General features: G+C 42.5%; 1 protein-coding gene across 11 annotated transcripts in view; it reads left to right on the top strand.

Moving 5' to 3' along the window:
* The window catches only part of CADPS (calcium dependent secretion activator), a 476,722-nt gene that overhangs the window by 307,168 nt on the left and 143,758 nt on the right, over window positions 1–25,796 (top strand). For 10 of the 11 annotated variants that reach the window (XM_030307156.1, XM_030307157.1, XM_030307154.1 and 7 more), the window contains exons 10-11: window positions 6,291–6,399; window positions 13,581–13,793. In XM_030307156.1, the coding sequence (XP_030163016.1) occupies window positions 6,291–6,399; window positions 13,581–13,793 (322 nt within the window). Of the gene's footprint in view, window positions 1–6,290; window positions 6,400–13,580; window positions 13,794–18,560; window positions 18,573–25,796 lie in introns of all 11 variants that reach the window. The other variant, XM_030307155.1, reaches the window with a different exon arrangement.

The raw sequence follows: 25,796 nt of genomic DNA, 5'->3' as shown, positions 1-25,796 counted from the left end.
CAGATGATTATATGCAAATGACATGAGAAAGCTTCCTCAGCCATGTTCCTTTAAGTTCCAATAGATGTCTCAAAAACATGGCTCCAAACTCTAACTGAAAGAGTAAGGGGAAATGAGTCCTCAGCACCCCAAGTCAAGAAGTTGCTGGTAAATTCATTCTAAACCCTGGAAGCCATGGGAAGAACCAAACACACTGGTTACCATTATTAGGAACTCTGACCAAACCAATGCTAATGATAAAGGTGCCAATTCCATAGAGCCCTCCCTAGAGCTCTCCAGCTTGGGTGGGTAAGGGGAGGAATGGAAGTGGCCAACTCATCACCCAGACCAGGCTAGGAAGTCTCATCACTATGATCCTTTTAGTTTAAAAATATTTTTACTAAAAATATAAGATAAGATAAAATACAATACAATACAATAAAAATATTTTTCTTCTATGCCCAAAAGACTTCAGGTCAGAATCAGTTTTTGATTGGTCTTCAGCAACGTATTTCTGAGCCATTTTTTCCCTTTCTAGCACCATACAAACCATAATATTATGTGGCTCTTCTAATAATGCTGACAGTTGCTCATATTTGTATGGCCTCTTAGACTTTGCAAAGTGTTCATCAAGTTGGTCTTTACAACCTTTCTGTAATACAATGAAGACAAGTCTTAACCCATTTCATATTTGAGGAAAGTGAGGCTCAGAGTGGTTAAGTGACGTGCCCATGGTCAACAGCTAATAGGCAGCCAGTGTGAAACCTAACACAGGTCTTCTGACTCCAAATACTTTCCATGATTCCAAGCGCTTGATGGGACCAGTCCCCAAGAGATTTATGCCTATACAATGTTCTAGAATTAAATTACCTTGCATCAGACAGAACCAGTGCTACCCTATTGCTGATTCCCTATGTATAATATAAAAACTAAAAACTCTGCTCTAGCTTTCAGAAAAATCACTAAATCTGAAAAGGATAACATATTGTCCGATAATGTAAAGTGCCTTGGAATATAGTAGTTGTAGCTCAGGAAACCATATTAAATAAGTCAACCCCACAAATGAATTGTAAGACTGGGGCTCCTGGGTGGCTCAGTCTGTTGAGCATCCGACTTCAACTCAGGTCATGACCTTGCGGTTCACAAGTTCAAGCCCCAGGTCAGGCTCTGTGCTGACAGTTCAGAGCCTGGAGCCTGTGTCAGATTCTGCGTCTCCCCCTCTCTCTGCCTCTCCCCCACTCGCACTCTCTTTCTTAAAAATAAATAAACATTAAAAAAAATTTTTTTAATGAATTGTAAGACCTATAAGTAGTTGAGTGATTTTTAACTCTCTGTCCATTTTTCCCACTCAAATTTACAGTTGCCTTAAAGAACATATGTATTTATATTCTGGTTGCAAATGACACCAACCCAAACTAGCTTAAGTTTTAAAGTGGGAAGAATTGTATTGGTTAGTTGATTAAATTAGCAATTGACTAAAGACTTTTCTGGCAAGGCTAGGTCCAGGGCTCAGGCAAAGCCATCACGGCTTTGAGCCTCTATCATTACCATCTCTTGATTGTGTTTTCTGATGAGCAGGTATCACCCTCAAACAACATTCTCTCCCTGCAGAATACTGGGAAGGGTCAGGATTTACACCAGTTTAGCAGCCCCAGAAGAAAGGCTTTTCTTCTCAGTAGTTCATTGAGCCTTTATTGGCCCTTGTGGTCATGTGCTCATCTCCCTACCTATCACTGTAGCCAGGGAGATGTGATACTGATTGGCTAGGTCGGGCCGTATGTCCCACCCACCCTACCTCCGGCTAGAGGGGCAAATACCCCTACAGGAGCCATATAGTAGACTGAAAGTGGGAATGATGGTGATTTCGTCTAGTAAAATCAGCGTTCAGCTACCAGAGAAATTAATGCTCTGTATTCAAACATAAGAAATGTTCCACAGTTGTTATCATCGGCTCCATTTAATGAAAATGAAACTGAGTCCCAGCAGAGTTAACTGAATTACCCCAGGTCACACACACCTAGAAAATAGCAGATCTGAGCATCACATCCAGGTCTGTATAGCTCCAAAACCTATTCTCCCTCTACTCCACCAGGTGGCCTTCATGTTAACATCAATCAGGAGTCTAGGATTTAGACTCTGTGACCCTTCGTTTACAACCAAGTCACGTTAAAAATGGTCCTGAGGCGCCTGGCTGGCTCAGTCTGCTTGATATTGAGGTTGTTAGTTTGAACCCCAAATTGGGCATAGAGATTACTTAAAAATAAATATTTTTTGGAGGCACCTGGGTGGCTCAGTCAGGTGAGCTCTGACTCTTGATTTTGGCTCAGGTGGTGATCTCGGGGTTTGGTTTGTGGGTTCAAGCCTCGACTCCAGCTCTGGGCTGACAGCAGAGCCTGCTTGGGAGTCTCTCTTTCTCCCTCTTTCTCTGCCCCTCCCCCATATTCTCTCCCTCTCTCTCTCTCTCTCTTCTCTTTCTCTCTCTCTCTCTCAAAAATGAATAAACTTTTGTTTAAAAAATAAAAAAAATTTTAAGTTGAGCATCTTTTAAAAATAAAATAAAAATGGTCGTTGGTCCCAGGAATTCTATTCTTCGTATCATAAAAATGTCTACATCTTCAGATCTTGGCTCCATCAGTCAGTGGTTCCTCATGAAAACTTTCCATGGCCACCCAACTAGACCAAATTCCTAAGCTCTTATAGTACCATATATCTCCTTTTAAAATACTTGTCCCCATTAAAGTTACACATTTCTGAGGTAATGTGATTAATGTCTGCCTTCACACTAGGCAAGAGAGCAGAAGTCATATCTGGTTTAATACATCTATATATTCCTAGCACCAAACGTATTACCTAAGGATTTGTTAAATGAATGAATGAATCTACCATAAATAAAGAACTCTTTTCTAAAATGGATGTATGTGAACTTTGGGCAAGGGCGAGTGACCGGGGTTCAGTAAAAATAACAGCTGAGGCATTCATAAGAAATGATGGTAAAGGCAAGAAGGTGGGGGGGGGGTGGCTAGACAAAATGTATTCTGTCTTTAGTCGTATGTGCAAGGACTTAAGTCTTCAAGGGATGATGGGGTGAAGGAGAAGTAAGAGTCCAAGGAAAAGAAAGCACTGACCCTTTCATCTCGTATCTGAGTGCTAGTTGTTAAATATGCCTGAAAGTCAGGGACTGAAAGTTTCTGGACAGTTCCTGTATATTAAAACAATGGTTCTCAAGCTTCAGTGTGCTTTAAGAAATATCTAGAGCAGTTATGAAAAATATCAATCCCTGAGACCCAGCCTGACCTGAGATTCTGTTGTTCTGTCTTAAAGAATATACATATTTATAACTGATACCCCACCCTCCCATACGCACGCTCTAATGAAAGTGGCCTCAGCCCACTCTTTAAGAAACGCTGTTAATAAACCGTTTCCTAGTTTAAATAGTGCCTGAAAATACGCTGAGGGTGGCTGTGTAAATTGGAGGTCCGGCCACCTATAAACAAACCTTGAAGGCTGTACCCTCAGAAGTCCGAATAGCCCATCTGGTCCCACGATTCCATATGAAGGTATGCACCAGGTGAAAATTCCAAAGATGTAAACGTTGCAGTCCTGTAGCCTTTCTCTCCAAAGGGCACTTTTAGATGTCTGTGGGTCATTTCCGATCATTGGGTCTCTGTTTTCTGTTGTTCTGGGCCAGCCGCTGTGGCAGGGGTGGCCAACTCTCTGACTTGTGACATTCTAGGTCTTTCTGTGCCATCATTACACGAGTGCTCACCATCTCATTAACTTCTTATCAAAATTCAGTTTAAAGAGAATTTTACTGAGGCAGAGAAACATTCATTTCATTAGCAATACCTTTCACTTAGTGATGTCTTGTAGAAGCTTAAAAAAAAAAAAAAAAAGCAAAACATTCCCAAACCTTTTGCAATTCCCCCACCCTTCCAGCACGCTAGAAAAACTGAGGTGCCCCCTCACATTTGCAAAAATTGGAGTTTCTTCTTCCTGCCTTTACTTCCTAAAGTAAGTCACCAAATTCCCAATTAAAATGCTTCTTCTAATAAACCGATTCTAGTTTCTATTAGCTCGAAGTTTGTCAGGACAACTTCCGCAGTATTACCAGAAGAGGGCAGCAGAGCACAGCGCTCCAGGAAGCAGGCACCTGAAATAGAACAGGGAAATCATAAACCCAAGGTGTGTAGCAATAGTAAATGCATGAATCTTGAAGTGATGCCCTTCTGTTGTGATATTTTTCTGATCTCAAGTTAGCGTCTGCGACGCTCTGGCTAGTAATCACGTTAACAAACTACATCATCTCTTGTGTTGCCAGAGACAGGTAAAAATCACTGTGGAACCGTTCTGGCAATATGTATGGTCAGTCTCATGCTGGGGACCCGGGAGATCATTTATTCAGACAAGCAATGAGTTGGAAAGGTCTGGTGCTGTGCTTAGGATAACATGTAAATTTGGAACCCCCCCCCCCCAAATATCTTTATTAGATTATACATACTTGACTTTTTAGAACCAATCAGACTCAATCGGCAAATGCCCTTTATATGGTAGACTTTGTTTATAAGGAGGCAAATATAATCAAGACGTTTGGCTCCCTAGGCTTACCTTCAATGGATTTATAATCTAGGAGGCAATTATACCTACTCAACTACTCTATATTAGAACGGTAGCAGTAAATGCAAGGAAGCTGCTTATTTAAATGTACAGATTGAGCATTTGTTATGTGATTGTCACACATAGTATGTAAAGATCTTTATTGCTCAGTTAATCCCCCCAGCAACAGTAAGATGCAAGTAAAATATGGACGAGGACGCTGAGACTTAGGTAGGTGAAGCTTATCAGAGCTGGGATGGACCCCTTGGCCAATGTGACCCCCACGCTTGCACTCTTAGCCCTCCTTTTTAGGAGAAGAGATGCTATTGGTTATTCTGCTTATTGCAAAGAATCATGAACGTCCACTTATGAAAATACTCTTAGTGATCTGGCCTTCTGTTTTCCTTGAAGTCCCTCAAGGACTTGCCATATAAGGAACAGGTTCTGCAAACCATATATATGCATTGTGAAGAAAGTTTTCACTAGGAACCAACAGAGGGCAGCAGTAGATAAACCAGTCACAGTCCTTTATCTGCCATTAGGACCTTCAGGCCCCAGAGGATGTGGGAGATGGGTGATGGATGGGTACAGGGCTGGAGAGCACCAATTTCTAATTGCCATTAAAAAAAAAAAAAAAGATCTCACCATGGAGGAGGCTAAAAATGTCCCCAGCAGGGATCAAAGTTCACTTAGAAAATGTCTCTCTTAATAAAGGGAACTAAGAGATAAGGGATGTGGCACTCCTTCTCCAAGACGTTTGACATTGTGGAGTAAATAGGCCCACAAGCTTTTAGCCCAAACCCTGAGGGGTGCTTGCTCTCCCACAGGCACCTTGCAAATGAGCCCGATGCAGAATTGTTAGGTTTCCGTGCTGGGTCTATGCACACCATGGCGACAGGGTCCTGAAGGCCGGCCTGCAGCTGTGGAGCCCTCGCCCAGCATTGGCATAGATGCCCGTGTCACTGGTGAGGGCTGCCCAGGGACAGCGGCCCTGCCATCAGGGACCGAGGCTGGCTCTACTGTGACTGGCACCTAGTGATCAAGGGCTCATTGCTTGTGACAGCATGTCACTTCTGCGCTTGTCTGAGATGTAGGGAGGACTTTGCAAAGCAACCAGAAGCCCTCCTTCCGTGGGAGACGGGAGAGGGGAAACAAAAATGTGTGGCTTGACTCTAAGAATTGGCTTGCAAAAAATAAAATGGTAACAAGAAATAGTTGGGGCATTAGCAAACGAGCGTCTGGTCCCTAACTGCTGACCAAAAGGCCTGTACGAACGGGGCAGTCTCAGCCAGGGCCAAGGTTACATTAGGTAAAACCTATAAAATTTCCACTATTCGACGAGTTTTGAGCTACAGAAATGGCAATTTGCATGTGGCTTAGCCCATTACAATAACAAACAGCAATAATAACTTCTAGCTTTTATCAAGCACTTGGTGTCAGGAATAAATTCTAAGTCCATTCCACACGTGAACTCATTCAGCTCTCACAATAAGCCAGTGGGGAGGTAGGTCCTCACATTATATCCAAGTCTACACGTGGGGTAACAAAGGACCGGAGAGTCTGAGTAACTTGCTCTAACTCACACAGCCAGCGGGTAGCAAACCTCAACCTGAACCCAGCTACGAAGTACAGGGTCTCAGGGACAAGGACATGGTTGACGGGAGAGGGTTTCTTCAGGGACCGAGGTAACAACCTGACTATCTGCTTTTCCTTCCCAGGTCAGTCAATACACGTTTGCCATGTGCAGTTATCGGGAGAAAAAAGCGGAGCCTCAGGAACTTCTACAGCTGGATGGCTACACTGTGGACTACACCGACCCCCAGCCAGGTACCCACCCACCCTCCAGGCTCTGCACCCACAGAACTCTCCCCTGACACCAGTCACGGGTCAACTCACGTTTCCTGGGCTCGTCCTCTGTGCCGGGCACTAAGCCGACTTACTAGGTCTTACAGGTGACCAGGACAGCCACAGGCCCTGATCTTATGGAGTTTCCATCCCGGTTGAGTGAACGCCGTCTCAATCAAGGGCTTTGGTTTTACCCAACGGATCTTCATAAAAGCAAACAGAAAACATAATACATTTTTCTTTTCCATAGCTGTGGCATGGGAAACGTGCACTCCACCTAGAATGCTACAAAGGATATGACTGAACGGGGAGTCCTATCGGTGCCCTCAGGACTATGTGTGTGTATGTCAGTGTGTGTTGTTTTTCACCAGTGATGTGTGGGCCTGGCAGGGTCTGCGTCTCCACGTCTAAGGGAGCCCGTCCTGCGTATCTCTGTCTGGTAACTACAATTCAGGGGTAGCTAGAACAAAGCCCTTCTTTCCTAAGAAGATACCAGTCCCCCAGCATAGACACCCCAGCTTCTAGCCTTATGTAACTAAAAGAACCACACAAATGGTAGTATTTCTCATAAGTTCTACATCCTGCCCCCTCACACCTCTTCCCCCCCCCCGTTTTATCTTTTTCCCGGGGGGGAAAAATGAATAAAAATCAGCCTCAAAGAACCTTCAAAATGGGGGGGGGGTGCGAAATCATTTCAGCATATTAATGAACAACAAGCACCAACAGCCCTCTCCCAGAGAAGTTTATTTTTATGCCAAATCTGCACAAGGGAAACATTTCCAACCATACTGCTTTATTTGGCCCAAAACCTTTTTTTCTACTCCCATATTGCTCTTCCACATGCAACAAAATACACATAAAGGAAAAACAGAGTTTGAGAAAAGATAGGATGTTAACCTGAAAAGGTGCGGCGGGGGAAGGCCCAGCCCGCCTCGGAAAATGAGCACCTTCAGAATCGCCACCCTGAGTAATTTGGACCAACGCCCACCTCCCGCCTTGGTAATCTGCTTCGGGCCAGAGCGTGATAGGGAGCTGACCACGGAAGGCGAATGTTTCCGCCTGGAAAGCCTTCCTAGTGAATGGAGACTACGGGTTTGAAACAGTTGCACGCATCTCACTGAAAGGATGTGGCTCCTGCGTTAAGAAACCAGCCTCACGGGTTCTGTGACAGTCTGCATTCTTCTCAAACCATCGCGTTCCCTTGAGAAAAATAGATTCCAACTTTCGAGAGACCTGCGTTTTCCAGCGGGAGGCGAAAGGGCCCCACCTGAGAAGGAAATACACTAGCATCTTCTTCTGACAGTAATTCCTTCCGCGCCCGTTCACTGCTCCTTTCTCCCACACGGTTGCATTTGGACCTTACACAATCCCACCAAGGAGACAGGACCAGGATCATCTTTCCCATTTTGAAAAGAGAGAAAAAGAGCTGGAACTCAGGGTCTAGCCCACGTCATTCTTTGGCACTTGCAGGAAAACACAGCGATGCGTACCGCTAGAGCAAAGCTCGAATTGTTATTTTAGCCCAGGGAAGCAGAATTCTCTTCCTACACTGGGGAGGGCAGGAGCGGAGAGAAAGCTGTTCTGTACACATGCAAAAGTTAGCCGTGCACATATATGCTAAAAGCCTCTTTTCTTTTTTCCACATTGATCCCACGGGATATCATTTATAAATTCCTCCACCAAAGGTGTAAACGGAAAGTAAACGGATTATGTTCTTGAGAATAAGAAGCCACTTCTTTTCTGCTCTTCCGTGTACGAAGTCCTATGTGTTTCCAAAGTGATGTGTGACTGAAAATGGAGATTTAAAGGCTCCTAACTCAGAACTGCTTAAAGAGTGCTTGTTAAAAGTAGAAGTTCCTGGGGTGCCTGGGTGGCTCAGTCGGTTAAGCGTCCGACTTCAGCTCAGGTCACCATCTCGCGGTTCGTGAGTTCGAGCCCTGCACCGGGCTCTGGGCTGATGGCTCGGAGCTTGGCGCCTGCTTCTGATTCTGTGTCTCCCTCTCTCTCTGCCCCTCCCCCGTTCATGCTCTGTCTCTCTCTGTCCCAAAAATAAATAAATGTTAAAAATTTTTTTTTAAATAAATAGATAAATAATGAAAGTAGAAGTTCCTGGACCCCACTCTCAACTGCCCCCGACAGGTGAGCTTGCAAATGGGGAAGGACATCTGAGTACTTCCTCTTTCTCCTGCTCTTGGCTTTATGCAGGGCGTGAGTGGAGCCAACAGGTGGAGGTTGTTGATGGGGCAGATAGCGTCGTAGGGGTGCACGTCCTTGCCTTTGCACCAGCCTCTGATTGAAATGGGCACCTAGACACAAGCCTGTGTGCCCCGTCAACTCTACCTGTTTAGTATCTTTGAAATGTTAATTTGGGGAATTAGTAAATCATTGTGTGTGAATTTTACATACAGGGTGTTCATCTTTACCTAAAAATGGAAAATGCTTCACTTCAACTCTCCCTGGGTATGGTTTGGAGAGTATACAGTGATCTCTCAAGTTCTATGAGATTAAGTAATTACGTCTAAATAAAAGGACATTCCGAATAATTCAACGGCACAATTTAAACAAGCACATCAAGCCTTAGACAACTTTGCCGTTAGGAATAGACTATGTCAGGGCTCCTGGGGGGCTCAGTCAGTTAAGCTCCTGACTCTTGGTTTTGGCTCAGGTCATGATCTCACCATTTGTGAGTTCGAGCCCCGCATCAGGCTCTGTGCTGATGGTGTGGAACCTACTTGAGATTCTCTCTCTCTCTCTCTCTCTCTCTGTCTCAAAAATGAATTAATAAACTTTTAGTAAATAAGTAAATAGACCATGTCCATCCAAGCAGTTTGTTGGAACAGCAGCCCCCCTTCCACCCTGCAGGGAACTGGCCACTATTCCCTGCCTGGGCTGCCTCTGTCCTTTCCCAGACGTGTTTTCTCGTTCTTGACAGGTCCATACCTGTGGGGCTGTGCTCCACGTTCTCCTTGAAGCGCCCATGCACTTCCATACGGCACATCCCACAGATTCCGTCCCCAGGAATTGCTCTGCCTGATCTAAAACTCTGCTGCCTCGGAGCATGTGTCGATGTTCACTTTGCTTTCTCCTCCCTTGGGATCCTTTCAGCTGGGTTGCTCTGCTCCCTCCTCACTGTCGTTGGTGTGCCCTTGGTCTCCCATGCTTTCTGGAAAGGCTCTGCTGCTCTCCGCTGCTGTCATTGCCACGGCTTCTGCTGCTTTAGAGATTTCTCCTTGGGTCCCATTCTGTGCACGATGAGGCTTCATTCTGTTGTTAACAACTAATTCTCAGAGGGCTTTTACTGTGCATCAAGCCACGCTATTCAGTTTTGCAGGAGTATAGCACAAGGGTTACGATTGTTAGCTCTGGAGCCAGACGGTGGGGGGAGAAGCCCAGCGCGGATACTTACAGCCCTATTTTGTGTTCATGGGCTAGTTATCGCCTTCTCTGTGACCATTTCCTCATTTATAAAATGGGAATAATAAGGCTTCCTTCATAGGAAGACCATTGAGAGGATTAAATAAACATCTGAAAACTTCTTAGTATCTTTCTACCTCTACCTCTCCACTGTCCAAAGCAACTCCATGAACTGATGTTTTGATGGTGGCTCCAGAAACACAGCCTCCCAAGCCCAGGAGGGTGGGGATCCAACACCCTGGAGGGTGGGGGTTGGGGCAGGGAAAGTACCCGCCGGTGATGCCTAGCCTGGCATTCACCGGCAGTATCAAAGTGGCTTATCCCAAAAGTTACCATGAGGCTAGGCTGCAGAAGGTCTGTTGACTCACTCTTTCTTTTACCTCCTTAGTGTTCATTTTTCAGGGCTTCGGGCATCCCTCAGAACTCTTCTTTCTTTCCCTTCCAGATTTTCCTTCTTATCATGCCATCCATTCATTTCATCAAGTTTTCCCAGCTTGCTAACTATATATCATACTATCCAAATCATCCATTTAAAAACCCTCCATAAGGAATTAGGCAAAATACTCTCTCATAATCATAACTACAAAAAAAGCTTTTGTTAAAAGTGCTGTAGCACTAGACTCTCCATATAAAGAAGTAGCTGCTTATGGTTCTAGAGACCCTGGCAATTCTAAGTGCAGAACTCCCCAACACACACCCACTGTTGCGGAATAGACACCTGAATTAACGTTATCAACACAACGGAGAAGTCTTAATGTCACCAGAAATCTTTTCCATTGGCAAATGTCAAACAGGCTAGTGACTGGGCCTTGTTGGAAACTTGGGAATGCTCTTCCCAAATATTCCCGCTCATTCTCCTCTCCATATTAAACTGAGAGTTTGGAGGATGATGAAAATATGAAGCTTTTTTTCCAGCCGGTGACTGGCATACACAGTCTTCTGGACTATGTTGACAGACACGATGTAGCTTTGGTCTGAGCCCAAAGAGGCTTCCACCCACCTCTCTCTGAATTTTAACCTTGAGAAGAGCCTGTGGAAAAAGATGGGTCTGTAGAGCATTCATTCACTCAATAGTAAGTATTCGCTAGATACCTACGCTATGCCATGCACTGTTCTAGGTACTAGGGATACAGCAGTGAACGAAACAGACAAAAACTCCCTGTCCTTATAAAGTTAAATAAATTACAGAGCTTGTTGGAAGTCGATAAGCAAGATAAGAGAGATGGTGACTGAGGGGTAAAGGTCAAGGAGGGACTCAACAAGAATGTGATGTTTGAGCAAAGATATGAAGGAGGTGATGATGTGAATCATGCAGATATCTTGAGGAAGCATTTTCTAGGCACAGGAAGGAGCAAGTGCAAAAGTCTCGAGGTGAGAACATACCTGGAGTGTTCCAGGAACAGCAAGAGATCAAGTGTGGCTCCTGGGAAGAACGTGCATGTCTGCACGAAGGAAAGAGGAGGAGGAGGAGGAGACAAGGGTAGACGTAGTGGTGGGTCAATTCGTGGAGCCTTGAAGGCCTTGTCAGAACCTAGACTTTTCCTTTGAGCAAAATGAGGAGCAACTGGCTGGTTTTGAGCAGAGGAGTGACATGACTCGACTCTCGCTAAACTGATTACTCTGGCTGCCATTGAGAATCGACTATAGGGAGTGAGGATGAGGCAGGGCAGATAAGGTGGGAGGCTATTAAAATAGCCCAGGTGAGAGATGAGCATGACTAGATCCAGAGTGAAAGCCCTGGAGGTGGAGGAAGGGGTCAGATTTTGGTATAATGTTCTGAAGGCGGAGCCATCAGAATTCCATTGGAAGTGGCTGGTGCGAGAAAATGAGGAGTCAGAAAGGATCCCAAGGTTGAGGGCTTGAACAGCTAGAGGGGGGAGCTCAGCTTTACTGAGATGGAGAAGAGTTTGGGAGAAAGACCAGGAGTTCACTGTTGCATATGATAAGCCTCGGGTGTCTAGTGTCTATCAGATATCCATGTGAAGAAGTCAAGGAAACCATTAGATGTCCAGGTCTGCAGTTCACAGGAGCGGTCCAGGGTGAAGATAGAAATGTAGGGACCATGAGCATATTCATGGTGTTAAGACTGGAAGGCATCATTGAGGAAGAGGAGAAGAGGTCCAAGGACTCAACGCCAGGATGCTACACCATTCACCAGTCAGGAGGAGGAAGAGAAGCCAGCAAACAAGACTGACAAGCAGCAGTCAGGGAGGAAGGAGGAAATTGGGAGACTTGGAACCAAGTGGAGAAAGCGTTTCAAAGAGAATAGAGTGTCAAGTGTGGCTGATATGTCGATGGATAGAATAAAATGTAGACTCTGAACTGATCTTTGGATTCAGTGATGTGGAAGTCATTGGTGACCTTGACAAGTTTCCATGGGGCAGCAGCCTTATTGGAGAAGCTTTAAAGCTGAATGGGAGGAGAAAGACTTTTGTTACTGATGGTGTGGTCCTCAGATCAACACCATCCATCCTCTGGGAGCTTGTTAGGAATACAGGATCTCAGGCTCCTGCCCCAGACCTACCAAATCAGAAGCTGCCTTCTAACAAGATGCCCACAGGATTCACATGTGGGCTACAATTTAAGAACCCACGGTCAGTATGGCTAACATTAACAACTCAGGAAACAACAGATGTTGGCAAGGATGCGGAGAAAGAGGATCTCTTTTGCATGGTTGGTGGAATGCAGGCTGGTGCAGCCACTCTGGAAAACAGTATGGAGGTTCCTCAAAAAATTAAAAATAGAACTACCCTAATACCCAGCAATTGCACTACTAGATATTTACCCAAGGGATACAGGTATGCTGTTTCAAAGGGGCACATGCACCCCAGTGTTTATAGCAGCACTATCAACAATAGCCAAAGTATGGAAAGAGCCTAAATGTCCATCGACAGATGAATGGATAAAGAAGATGTGATATATATACAATGGAGTATTACTCGGCAATCAAAAAGAATGAAATCTTGCCATTTGCAACTACCTGGATGTAACTAGAGGATATTACGCTAACAAAATTAGTCAGTCAGAGAAAGACAAATAATCATATGACTTCACTCATATGAGGACTTTAAGATACAAAACAGATGAACACAAGGGAAGGGAAGCAAGAATAATATAAAAACAGGGAGGGGGACAAAACATAAGAGACTCTTAAATATAGAGAACAAATAGAGGATTGCTGGAGGGGGTGTGTCGGGGAGGATGGGCTAAATGGGTAAGGGGCATCAAGGAATCTACTCCTGAAATCATTGTTGCACCATATGCTAACTAACTTGGATGTAAATTTAAAAGAAAAAAAGAAAAAGAAAAAGAACCCAGGGTACAGATTCCCCTTATGTTGTGAAGAGAATAATTGGAGTAACCGAAGGGAGAGGTGGGGTCAAGAGATGGTTTTTTGGTGGTGGTGGTGGTGGTGGTGGTGGTGGTGGTGGGGTTTATTTGTTTCCAAAGATAAGAAAAATAATAGTATGTTTATAGGCAGATATCTACCCAACCAGTAGGCAGCCTGCTTGACACTTATGTCCCTAGGCAGACAAAGACAGAGACAAGAGCCAGTCTCAGAATGTCTCTTTAACATTGTGGCTTCACTCTGTGGCCAAGTGGGTATCAGACTTCCCATCTTAGAGTCCGATAAACCGCTCCTCCCTTCTCTGGCCTGAGGAAAAGCAGTAGAAATGGCCTTTCTTGGGCGCGGTTCTGCCCAGAACATGGTGGCTCAGCTTAGTAGTGTTTATTCCCTTTTATTCCAGGGTTAGAGGGTGGCCGAGCCTTCTTTAATGCAGTCAAAGAAGGAGACACCGTGATATTTGCAAGTGATGACGAACAAGATCGGATCTTGTGGGTCCAAGCCATGTATCGGGCCACTGGGCAGTCACATAAGCCAGTGCCCCCGACCCAAGTCCAGAAACTCAACGCTAAGGGAGGGAACGTGCCTCAGCTGGACGCCCCCATCTCCCAATTTTGTAAGTAAATATGCCATTTGTTAAAAATAGCTCTGTAGAGGAAAGCAAATTTTCCGAAGTTGAATTAGAAAATCTAGTTGCTTTAATGTTAAGGATTCATAAAATTATGTTTGCTGGGGGAAAAAAAAAGATTAATTCAGGGGGAAAAAGTTGGAACTAAAATGTTAGATGAAAGTAATTTTAAAGTGCAATACTTGACATTTCCCCCCAAGGACTAAACAGAGGAAAATATATTTTAGGTATATTTTTATCTCTTTGTTTTGGTGAGAGTTTGGAATTCACAGCCAGGCTTGTATTTGTTTGAGTCCTTCAAATATAGTAGGTTATGTACGTCCTTGACTCATTTCTTCCTATTAAAAGTAATTTTAAAATAGGGCTTGATTTGAAGTAAATTTAAAGCTGCAACTTAGAACCATTTAAAAATAAATGATGACATTATCACATGCAGTGGAAAAAACAAAAAAAAAAAAAAAAAAAAAAAAAAGGTACCTAAAATCCCATTCTGAGCAAATATACCAGGACCCAGCAATGAAGCTGTTTCTTTAAATGTTGCTGGTTCATTTTCCAGTTCCTTTTCCTCTTACCTCTGTATCCATTTTAACATCTTGCCCTTTTGCCATAACTTTTTGCTACCTAGGAGATTTTTTTTTTTTCCTCTCCCAACACTTCTTATACATGAGGCAAGGTGAAATCCAGCATGCACTTGGAGACGTTTATTAAAACAAAGGAAATGGAAATACTGGAAATACAAAGCACCAAATAAAGTAATTCATTTTAGTTACAAACATCAACTGTAAATAGAGAGTTGTGCCATACCCCGAATATCAAGTCATTCAGGGATCACTCAGGTACAAGTCATTTTCAGCAATCATCATGATGATTCCTTACTTTAGCACGGAACCTACTCAGTCTAGTTCACAGAGACAACCATCCAGGCCAGGAGACATACAAATGAGGAAGGCAGATGAGATCCCTGCTCTCAGGATACCTGCATCCCAGCACACAAATCAAAAAAATAAATAAGATAGTTGCAGACATTGAAAAATACAAAGAGAATATAATGCAGCGGTGACTGGGTAGAGAGAGATGATCTGAACTCAAGCCCAAATGATAGGAAGTCAGCTCAAAAATAGCTTCCCAGCAGACAGGAAAGCAGGTGCAAAAGCCCACAGCAGAAACTTGGCCTTCAAGGCAGTGGTTCTACATAATCTCTCCCTGTCACTCTTAAGCAAAATATGCATATGATTCAAATGATTTTACAGCTACACAGCTAAAGAGAGGCGAATTTTCTTTCCTAATAGATTCCACTGCCATGTCCATTTCTGTGTTCTTGTAACACCGTTGCTTATGGCAAAAACAAACAAAAACTCTTTTTGGATGAGAAACACTATCCATCAGGTGCTCCAAGGAATTCCTGTCCAGTACCAATGGTTTCTTAAAGAAAGATGTATTACCCGTGGAACATTATGGATAATCACACCATCACTATGGGTTTCCATACAGAAAACCCTTAAAGAAGGAGGACGAAGTTGAGGAAGGACATTGGGGTAAGGGACAGCCCTCCTGAACGTAACCACCACCATCTTCCCCACTCTCTTCTTTTTTTCTCTAACATTTGTGACACTTAAGTTTATCTGAGATCAATAAAGAGAGAAGGCAACATCTCTTTCTCTGGGTTTAGTCATGATTTGCGATCAAGCATACCCAGTATTTATTTGCTTTGTTTTAAAGAAACACTCCGTGATGGAATCCTTCCTTTCACCCTGCCTGACAGGCTCCATTTTAATAAATTTAGAAACAACACATCCTATCATGTTCCTCTGAAATAGAATTATGTGCACATCAGGGGAGAAAATTTCTAATTGTAATCACCATCCAAATCAACCTCATAGAACGTGTATCTGAATTCAGTGGTATTTGGAAAATGTTGGTTTTATTTCCAAAGAATCTCAATTTCTTCTGAAGTCATTTCACCTACCTTTCAGTGTTTATGTTCTATCATCTGCCCAGATCAAGAAATCACTGCTTCATTTGTGATTAGCCTCATTTTTTCCTCACTAGGGTAGGAAAGAGGAAGGAATTCAGGAGTAAAATTAAATGGAAACCAGGTACTGATTGAAAAGAAAAAAAAAAGACCACCAATGGAGGTCACCAATGCTGAAGAGGCAATGAGTGTCTCCTCATGGAAATATGCAGGGGTTCTTGATTAGATTTTCCTCTGTGGGTAAGATTCATTTAGCAAGAAAATTAGAGTGCTAGTCATTAGGCATCAGCAGGAAGATTTAATTGAGTGCACAGGAGCTTGATGTATGTCACCACCCTAGATGACATAGGGAACTTGTATTAAATGGAGAATCCAAAGCAAAATTCTAAGGGTTAGAATATGGGTAATATCATCCCTAGGTAAGCATGGGAGCTAATAGGTAATATCATCCCTAGAGAGCATGGGCGGTAGACTGAGAGATATGTGAGAAGGTAATGTAATTCATGCCTCTGGAATTTGTCCGTACCTTGTGGCAGAACCACCTTCTCTAGTGTCTTCTTAATCACTGTTAGGAACAGGGGTTCTCCAAAGGGTGTGAGGCCCTACTACACCTCCAGGTTCTATAAGAACAAAGCAACCATATTCATCCATGCAGATTGTGCACTTCCTTAGTCACTTTGCACACAGACAAAAATGTGAATGGTGCCTGTTGAGTTGTGCGGTGCCCAATATGCACAACTGTATACCATGACCCTCTAATAAATGATAGTCCTTATCCGGAGCTTCAATCCAACAGTGTCGAACCCAATAATCTCATAGTTCCTTTACTACTAAAACAGACGCTCAGCACCCCTCCAGATTCTTTCTATCGCTAGGTTAGGCACTTAATAAAAACTGCATCCAGAGTACCAGGCTTCTTTTCCCATAATTTAGCAAAGGAATCCAGTCAGGATTTTAACCGACCCAGCCTTTTGCACCACACCTGATCATTTGCAGTGAGGGGTATATAACACCAATGCTAAAGATTAAAAAAAAAAAAAAAAGGAATAAGGAACTTTACATTCTGTACTGCCACTGAGTAGTTATGCATAACAACCAAACACTGGCTGGGGGTTGGAGAATATATCATAATTTTTAGTGGAATCTGCCACAAAATGGGGACTATGTCACAATTACTTTACAGCTACACTTAGTTTGTTAATTTCAAACCATCACTATGAAACAGATCGGGCCTGATCTATGGGTAGCAGTCATACTCACATTGTCGATTCATACTTAGGGTTACCGCCTTACCCAGATTCGCCCACGACTTCCCTGGTTTTAGCTCTGAAAGTTCTGTGTCCCCAGAAATTCGTTGGTCCTGGGCAAACTGGGACAGGTTGGTCACCTGGCACTACAAAGCAAGGTTCTAGAAAAATGAAAAACAATCACAGCATAGTACTAAGTAGCAAACTTTGATCCTTCCCTGATATTTGGCTCTCAGTCTAAATTGTCATGTCGTAAACATTCAGGCACCGGTTCTGGAACAAAATGAGTAAAACCAATCAAGTATTGCATTTTAAAAAGGTTTCCTTGACTTCCAAAAGGTAAGGGTCATTGTTAAATACCTAATTCTGTACACAGTTCATCAAATCCAGTATCTGTTCAAAATATTTGCCATTCTTGCAAGTAAATAATTTTTAGGAACAACGTTCGAGTGAGTTAACTTTGTAATCACTTTATTAGTATTACTTGGCAAAGGGAAGCTATGGAAAAATGGGAGAGGTTTTTTTGGGTAGAGAAAAATAAACACTCCAGTCTTGTCATGTCGCTGTCTGCTCAAGGGTAACTTGAGAATAGAACATCTTACAGTTTGGGAAGCTTGGGAGTAATTATGAGTTTATTTGGGTCTTTCTAAATTCAGTTTGACAGACTTCTGGGTACAGTTTTTATTTTTTGCAATTTCAAAATGAAAAGACACGTCTAAGAAAGAGTGGAGTGGAGTATTTCCATGGAATTGTAAAAACCGAAGAAAAAAATAGATCCTGCTATTCATTCGTTTGTATGTGACTCTACAATGATCTGGGGAGGGTTCCACCAAACCTTAAAACTTTTTTGTTCTTTTGTGGTTTTTTTGGTGTGTGTTGTCGTTGATTTAATTTTTCCCCTTTCATTTTGGTTACAACGTGAAGAAATGAAGTCAGTGGCTAGCTGTCCAATGTTTTTGAATCAATATGTGCAATGTTCCAATTTTGAAGGCCAATATTGCTCACCTTGGAAACTACGTCCAAATCTGTTGTTGAGGGTTGCCACATTTTATTACACCAAGTGGCCTCTCATTGAGACACCTGATTCCTGTCCAGTCTGTGTTAGAGGAACAGTAACAATCGGTACCTCCGTTCTCATGTGGGGTGGAGGGAGGGGGGATTTTAAGCTTTGCTCTTTGGTCAATGATTACTTGATATATCACTTGAAATGAGTCTCATTTTAATGTCTGTTTCTCAACTAATAACTGTTAATCACATCATACATCCCCAAAGTTGGATGTTTTTGAGAACTGTTCTATTTTTGCTATCACCCTAACAGCCTTCAACAGTTAGTGGGGTCTTGGTAACTGTTGGTTTGGGAGGGAGGGTTGATTTTGGTTTTTGTTTTATTTTGTATCATTTACGTTTTCTTGTTCAATCTTTGCTCAAACCCAAGAACTTTAGCTGCTAGGTTAGAACTCCTGTCTGCTTTCCTGAGCCTTGTTGCTAGTCTTTATGTTATTCTGGTTTGTTCCTTCTTACCCTGCTAACTTCTAGCTGGACTGAAGGGTAAGTGTTCCCCTATAGCTAGCACAGCTCAGATAATCAGACTAGATTATCTGACACCTGCAATGTGCTTCCTCCCTATCCTCTTAAATCTCCCTCATGTCTAGACTTTGTAGTAAAACTTTTCATGTTATTTTCCTGACCTTAGGTTTGAAATGTAAGCTTCCATACCGAAACTAGGATGCATGTGATGTGTGCATAATTGCCTCCTCTCCTTGGCTTTCATATTGGCATCAAATGATCCTCTGAGTAAAGCCAACCATTAACATCTCCTGATTTTTTTCATTCCAAGAATATTAATTAGCATCACAACAAAATGGCAAATAATGCCTTTGCTTCATGGAATTTACAGCTACCTGACTGCTTAATGCCTGAAAACAGATCATTTTGCACTCTGATAATGTGGTGTTTCTCCTCTCCCATTCCAAAGATTAGAACGGTCAGCGGTACCTGTGGGGCGGTAGCCGTGGATACCGTAACAAATAGAAAGGTGGGGTAGGAGACCCAAAAAGGTTAGCTGAACAAGATTTCAAGAAAGTGCAGAATACAATTGATAAAGTAAATGCATTATTTGAACACTAAAGAGGTCGTTGTACTTGACTTGAGGGTGTGATCCAAGTAAGACCCACAAGAGGATTCATTTTGAAAGGAGAGCTCTAATACATGGGACTGCCACACACAAAAACAGGAAATTAAGGACGTGATTGAGTCCATATAGTTGATTCACAAAAGCTTCTGAATCACAACCCCCCCCCCCCCCCCCCCCCCGCCCCAGAGGGTTTGGACCTCTGGTCTCGAATGTCTCTCCGCCAGCCACCCCGCCCCCAAGAACAAGGATAGCAATAACTGTTTTGACATCATTTGTATTTGTATTAATTTCTCTTAATATACACCTGTAAGAGAAAAAAGAAACTTTAAAACTTACAAAAACCTTTCTCTTCGCTGAGTTACTGATGAAAGAGAATCTACAAGTCTTTTATTCATAGAAGGCAAAGCTGTCCACCCAATGTGTTGAGGGAAGACTTGACCTTAGAAGGAAATAGATAAATCAGTCAAGAGAGCAGGCAAATATGTACTTGAGTATTCTGAATGCTGATTTAGAAACCGTAGGTCATATCATTTCTCCTGCCCATTTAATAACAGTACTTTCTTCTAATTCTTTCTGTTTCTTTAATTTGCTTTCTTTACCCCTCTCTTTCTTTTTTTCTTTTGTTTTGCATAAATGTACCCCTGGCTAGCAGACAGATTTTTTTTTTTCACCACTCCAAGCAGATACTTAATTTAACTTTACTTTACTTTACTTTGAATGTCTGATGAGGCATTTTAAAAGCTTACCGTAGAATGTGAATATAGCGGGAATTTAGGATTTTGCTCTACTTTTTTTTTTTAAAGAATGAAAGAAAGGATGGATGAATAGATGATTGAATGAATTCTGTTCTGAGCGAATTTACATATATTTGCACAACAACGCATTGCTATCCTAGTAGATTTCCAAATAGTCGTTTGCCTTTATTCCTTTCTATAGTTTTATCACTGAGAGTTTTGCTGTATCTTCTTATATTGTCAACTTGCAGTTGCTACGTTGCAGGAATGCAATATTAAAGAATTAACTCAATGCCAAATTAATTCGCATGACCCCAAACCACACTGTAAATCACTTTCCTTCTCATTGCAAAAGTAAATGACTTTTTAAAAAAGAATAGACTCCCTCAATTAGGTCAAAAATTTTCCCAAAACCATGATAGTATCTACATAGTGCATGTTAAATGAAGGTTCATTTCTTTGTTAAGTGTTTCAGGCACATTTAAAATGTATTATTCATTAATCAGCTGAGCACACTCATGTCATACAGTGATTTACAGTAAGATACATTATTAATTAGCCAACCACAGAAAGTTTATTTTTGCTCATGTCACAGGGAACATAAAGACGTCATCAAGCACTCTGTAAATTCACTGAAAATGTAATAACTACAGCAGGGGAAATTACAGATCATTTATTTATTCATTTTGAGATCATGGACAAAATCTCTACTATGCTTTTTACTCAAAGCAACTGTCTTATAAAGAATTATAAAAATTAACTTGAAATAAACATCACATGTTTATCCCCTTAAGTATACTGCCATAGTAGTTTTAAAGTCAAGATTTTTGCAAAGTGCAATGTGGGCCTTCATAGCTCCTGAGAAGCCATGCTCTCTTGGCCAGGCAAGTTAGCTTGACTGAGTCAAGGGGACCATGAAGGAATTAAGTTGTTTCTCAAGGGCAGCAGGCATGGGAAGACCAATCTTTTGCTTGCTATGCAGAGCTCAGTCAGGGCACAACATCCCCTCGTTACTTGATCATGCCAAGAAAAACTCTTCTAGAAAAATCTGTAAACAGCCAGCTGCCATCAATCATTGTCATTTCTCTATTTCATGTCTTCTGATGAGGTTGACTACTGTCATTGTTCGTTACTGTCCAAACCATACATTCACTCTTGTACTGTCAAGCAGATATGACAAGCAAACATTTTCCATATAAGAAAGATACAAAGTCACCTTTTAATTTGCAGTTGGGGTTCACAATGACTTTAGAGTCACATTAGCTATTCTCTTGCCTCTAGCATCCATCAGGAGTAACAACAGCTATAACTGTGCTCGAAATTTCAGCGATAAAGTAGCTACCTTTAGCTTATTATAAAAGGAATTCATTAGAGAAAGGAGCCTCTCTCAGACAATTTATTAACAATACAATAATTATTTTCAACGGCAGACTTTTTTTTTCTCCTAGCGCATGAAATGTTCCAAAATGTAATATTACAAAATAAAAAGAGAGATGACCTTTTGTCTTCATTCCCTTGGCTGTTAGAATAATAGGAAAATCTCAATAAAATGAAGGTTTGAAAGCTGCATTAGTCCAAGAAAATTACCTTTATTCGGTAGACATTATTGCAAACTTATCTAAAAAATGGTATGTCTGAAACAAGATCACATACATATGCTTGTTATTAAGCCAAGAGATCATGAAAAATATATGTTTTCCATTGTAAGGAAGAAAAAGGAAACAGATATCAAACATGAAATAAACCCAGGCATCATGATCAAAGAACAACATCGCCAGTAGGGTCACCAATTAGTGACGTCACTTGGATTTTAATGAAGTAGATTAAATGAGAGTATAAAATCCACATAATCATATCACTTTAGGAACCAGAATTTTCCCAACATTCCTTAAATGCCAAACCAAATTGTTTCTGAGCAAACTTGGGGTAAAGTTTTGATTAGTTTCCACTTGAAAGTGTACTTGCCTTCCAGAAGTCTTTGTGTCCATCAGCCTGCTTTTGTGTCATGGATGCCATTAATAGTGCTTGAAGTTTCTTAATGTAGCTCAGGTATATCAACTTTATTCGCCAAAGATTAGTCTGAAGTCATCTCTAGGCCCATGCTATACAGGACTTCAAAATCTTTATGCAGTTAAACCCCAGAAGGAACACAAGTAGCATTGTTTGGAAGATGTGTTGAATTATGCCCTACCTGCAGAGCCTATAAAATTACACGGCCAGTTTTTAGGACGTTTGGAGCCCTTGCAGACCAAGGAAAACTTAGGAACCGTTCAACCAGGTCTGGAAAAGGCAAAGGTTGAAGTCCGTTCTTAAAATGCAGCCAATCCTTGATTTCTTAAAAAACAAAAACCAAAAAACCCACGTATTAATGAAAAAGAACGTTGGTATGTATCTCCCAAAGAACGAGATAATCCAAACATCATTGGAGATTTCAGCCGCCACTTTAGCCTCCTGATTCTGTTTTGCTTACCCTACGTTTGAATTCATTTTCATTCTCCTGACACAAGGCAAACATTGGCAAAGGAAGCGATCCCAAGGTGTCCTGAATTCAGGAAGTAACTTTCTCATATTTTGCTCCGGGCTGTTTTCCCCTTGCTAACGGCAGCATTGGAGTTTTCTTTTTGCTTTAATCAACCAGTTCCAATTGTTTGTACAGGGGAAAATGGAGTTGCAAGGATCATCTATTTTGTAATGTTCAGCACTGTAGGAGAACAGACTGGGGCAGTGCAAGAATGACTATATGGTGTTGCTTGGGAAGCACCCACAAGTTCTTTGAAACAGAATTTGGAACAGCTGGACCACTGCAGTGTTTTATTTTAAAATAGACAACATATGTAATGCATATGGTCCTAGACATGTATGGAGACACAGGCAGACAATCTGAATGGTATCCAAAGACACCTGCACCTAGAATTCTGTTTCCTTCTATAAGATTTTTTTTCCCCCGAACAGCACATGTTCCCACTTTTGGATTTGCAAGATGCCATCTGAATCCCCATGTGTGTGACTCCTTAATAAAGTCAATGGGAAGTTTCCTGGGATGGAAGTGTCAGAATAAGTCAGTTAATAAACACCTCCTCAGGACCTGCCTCCTCTGAGAGCTGGCGGGGGAAAGAACAGATCAGAAACTTGCCCTCAAGGAACGTATTATCTAGCAAGGGATTCAACTTGTATGTGGGTGTTCTGACCACAGGAAAATTGGAACGTAAACCAGCAAAAACACAGAGATAGGACGTGCGAATTCGTTGTGCAGGGGCACAGGAGAAGTACAATGCAGAGAGACTGGGAAGGCTCCCAGCTTCCTAGAAGCAATATGGTTTAAGAAACAACCTGTAACTAACATTAGCCATAAATACAGAGACATCCTTGGCTCGCTGAAAACTTTGATCAAGCTGGCTTCAGGAGCACTAAGAAATTTGCCCACTCATAGCTAAGATTTATTGAGCACTTACTGTGTGCCAGCCAGCTGCCCAGGTACTTCTCAGCAGAACCTCTCAGCAACCTTCCCCCCATAGACTCAAACACTATTCTCCGTTTACGTACAAGAAGGACACTCAGAAACACTAATCAGTCTGCGTCACTGTCACATCCCTAGTAATGGCAGGTCTAGCCTCAAATTCAGTCTTTGTGACCCCTTAAGCCCACCCACTTAATCACCTGTTACCCTAGCTCAAATGAACTGTTTACACTGAATTTAGTATATCACCATTTCGTTAAATCAAGAAATAGAAAATATTTGTTGAAGGAGTGACTTTATTTATTTTGATGAAATAAATTCATTATTTTAACACCTATGTCTCGAGTGCCTGCTGTGCACCAGGTACTGAGAGATGCTTGTTCTAGGTGCTGGGAATATAGCAGAGAACAAAAGTACCCAATCCCTGCTGGGACAGAGCTGAAAAATCAGACCCCTTCCCCTGACACCTTAAAATAGTGTTCCTGCTCCCCTCCCCACCCCACTCCTCTTTTTCTGAAGAAAATAAGCTCAGCGAGACTCTCAAAGATTTCATGGTAGACAGTCCCCCTTTCAAGCGCTGTTGAGTGGTTGGAACCAACAACTCAAGAGGCTAAATCTGGGTAAATGATGATTTTGAGTAAGCAAAATCCAGAGGCTGTTCGTTTTTCCTGCTGGAAACTCCCATTGTGTTAGGCTCTATCTTATACATGTAGACGGTGTGCAAAGAGCTTAGGTGACCTCAGCAAGGGCAGTGAAAATCCGGCTCATTTTACGCCCAAGGAAACTGAGTCTCAGAGATCAACAAGCTGGGATCCCTCAGCTCTTTAAAAATAGAGCTCGAACTAGAGTCCAGACCTCCTAAAGGAGTCCCAGGCTCATCTCCATGTGGGCAGAGAGAGAGAGAGAGAGAGGGAGGAAAGAAAGGAAGAAGGGAAAAGGGATTTTTATGTTGACAGAGTGGCTTTCTGAGAAGGAAAACAGGCTGATTTTAAGCATATTTTTCTGTAAGCCTCCTTTAAAACGTAAGTGAAGGCAAAATTGGTCTTTAGATGTACTCTAAGCCAGGACTTAGCCCGGTGAAGCCGTATTGTGATGTATCGGGGAGGCGGGGAGTAGGAACCGGATCCAGGTCTCCACGGAGGAGCCAAGTTGCCTTTTCAGATGCATTTCCCGAGTGGGCAGGCGGCAAGGTGAGATAGTTCATCGCAAAGTTTTCAAGAGGTTCGACAAATAAAGAAGAAGAGACTTGAGACCTGTGCCCTACATTTAACAGCTACGAAAGAGCCCCCTTCTCTCCGAGCTAAATGACCGGTTCCGCCATCCTAATGGAAGAGCAGTAAAATAGCCGAGCCAAACTGGCAAAGTAAGGCCCCGGGCCGATTTGTCAGCTTGCAGCCTCTTCTGAGAAATCCGAGAGCAAGAAGCTGGTGCTAGCCAAAATGCCTCATCTCTCTGTTAAAATTGGGAGGCACGAGATGGGTGAGGCTTTTTATAAGGATGAGCAATTAGTGGGCTCCGCTGTTATTTTTCCTCGACTAAAGTGACCTGGGACTGACCCGAAGGGGGTGGTAGGGCATCATCTGTCCTGAGGGATGGAAAGGTGGCACCTGGATTACAGGTTTGCCCTCCTGCAGGGGTGGGGGGGGGCGGAGATTTAAAGTTGGAGCAGGTTTAAGACGCTTGCCTCGGGCCAGAGGAATCTCACACAGACATAGTCTAGAAGCAGCTAGCTTTTTCCCCAGCATCAACTTCGGGCCACCTGTCTTAGTAGCCATCCTGAGTCAAAAGGAGAAATACAGCTTGGAGCCCAAACAACCAACAAAAGAATCATAGATAAAGCACCCGACTTCACACTGAAAGCACTTTCTTGAAGACAAATCCGAGGCAATTAACACAGCAAAGAGAATTCTTTCAGATTCTCTAATATAATTCTTACGCGGGTGATATTCCTTCCAAAAGCTTGTGTTTTATCATCTTAATGGAGCAACTTGGCTATTAAAATACACTTTCTTCAACTTGCCTTCTGGAAGCCATTGCTTCTGTGTGTCTAGGGCATAAGCAACACATCCCGTTCAAACACTGACCACTTGCTGCTTCTATGAAAAATGACTAGAGATTTTGAAAATCTAACAGGAAGAGGGCAAGCATCTGACATACCGTGGATTTAGGTCTGAATGATACACCAAATCTATAATGCGATGAGAAATATTCAGCTTAAAGCCAGCCTGCTACCAAAATTCAAGTTTTCAGTCATACCCCAAGCATAGAAGGGGGGGGGGGGGGGGAAGCTGCCTGCGATAAAGGGCCATGTATGAAAATCTATCCAAACACCCTCTCAATCAGAAATTGATTTTCCTCCTGTCCAGACAGCATTGCTGGTCCCAGGCAGGTCCCCCCTCTTCCTTCCGGTAGAATATTGCATACCAGGGGATGAATAAACTCTTGCT

Source organism: Lynx canadensis, chromosome A2 (assembly GCF_007474595.2).
Source record: "Lynx canadensis isolate LIC74 chromosome A2, mLynCan4.pri.v2, whole genome shotgun sequence".
In the NCBI taxonomy this organism is placed as follows: Eukaryota; Metazoa; Chordata; class Mammalia; order Carnivora; family Felidae; genus Lynx; species Lynx canadensis.
Note: the sequence above shows the minus strand (reverse complement) of the source record. Positions and strands in the feature narration are given on the sequence as shown.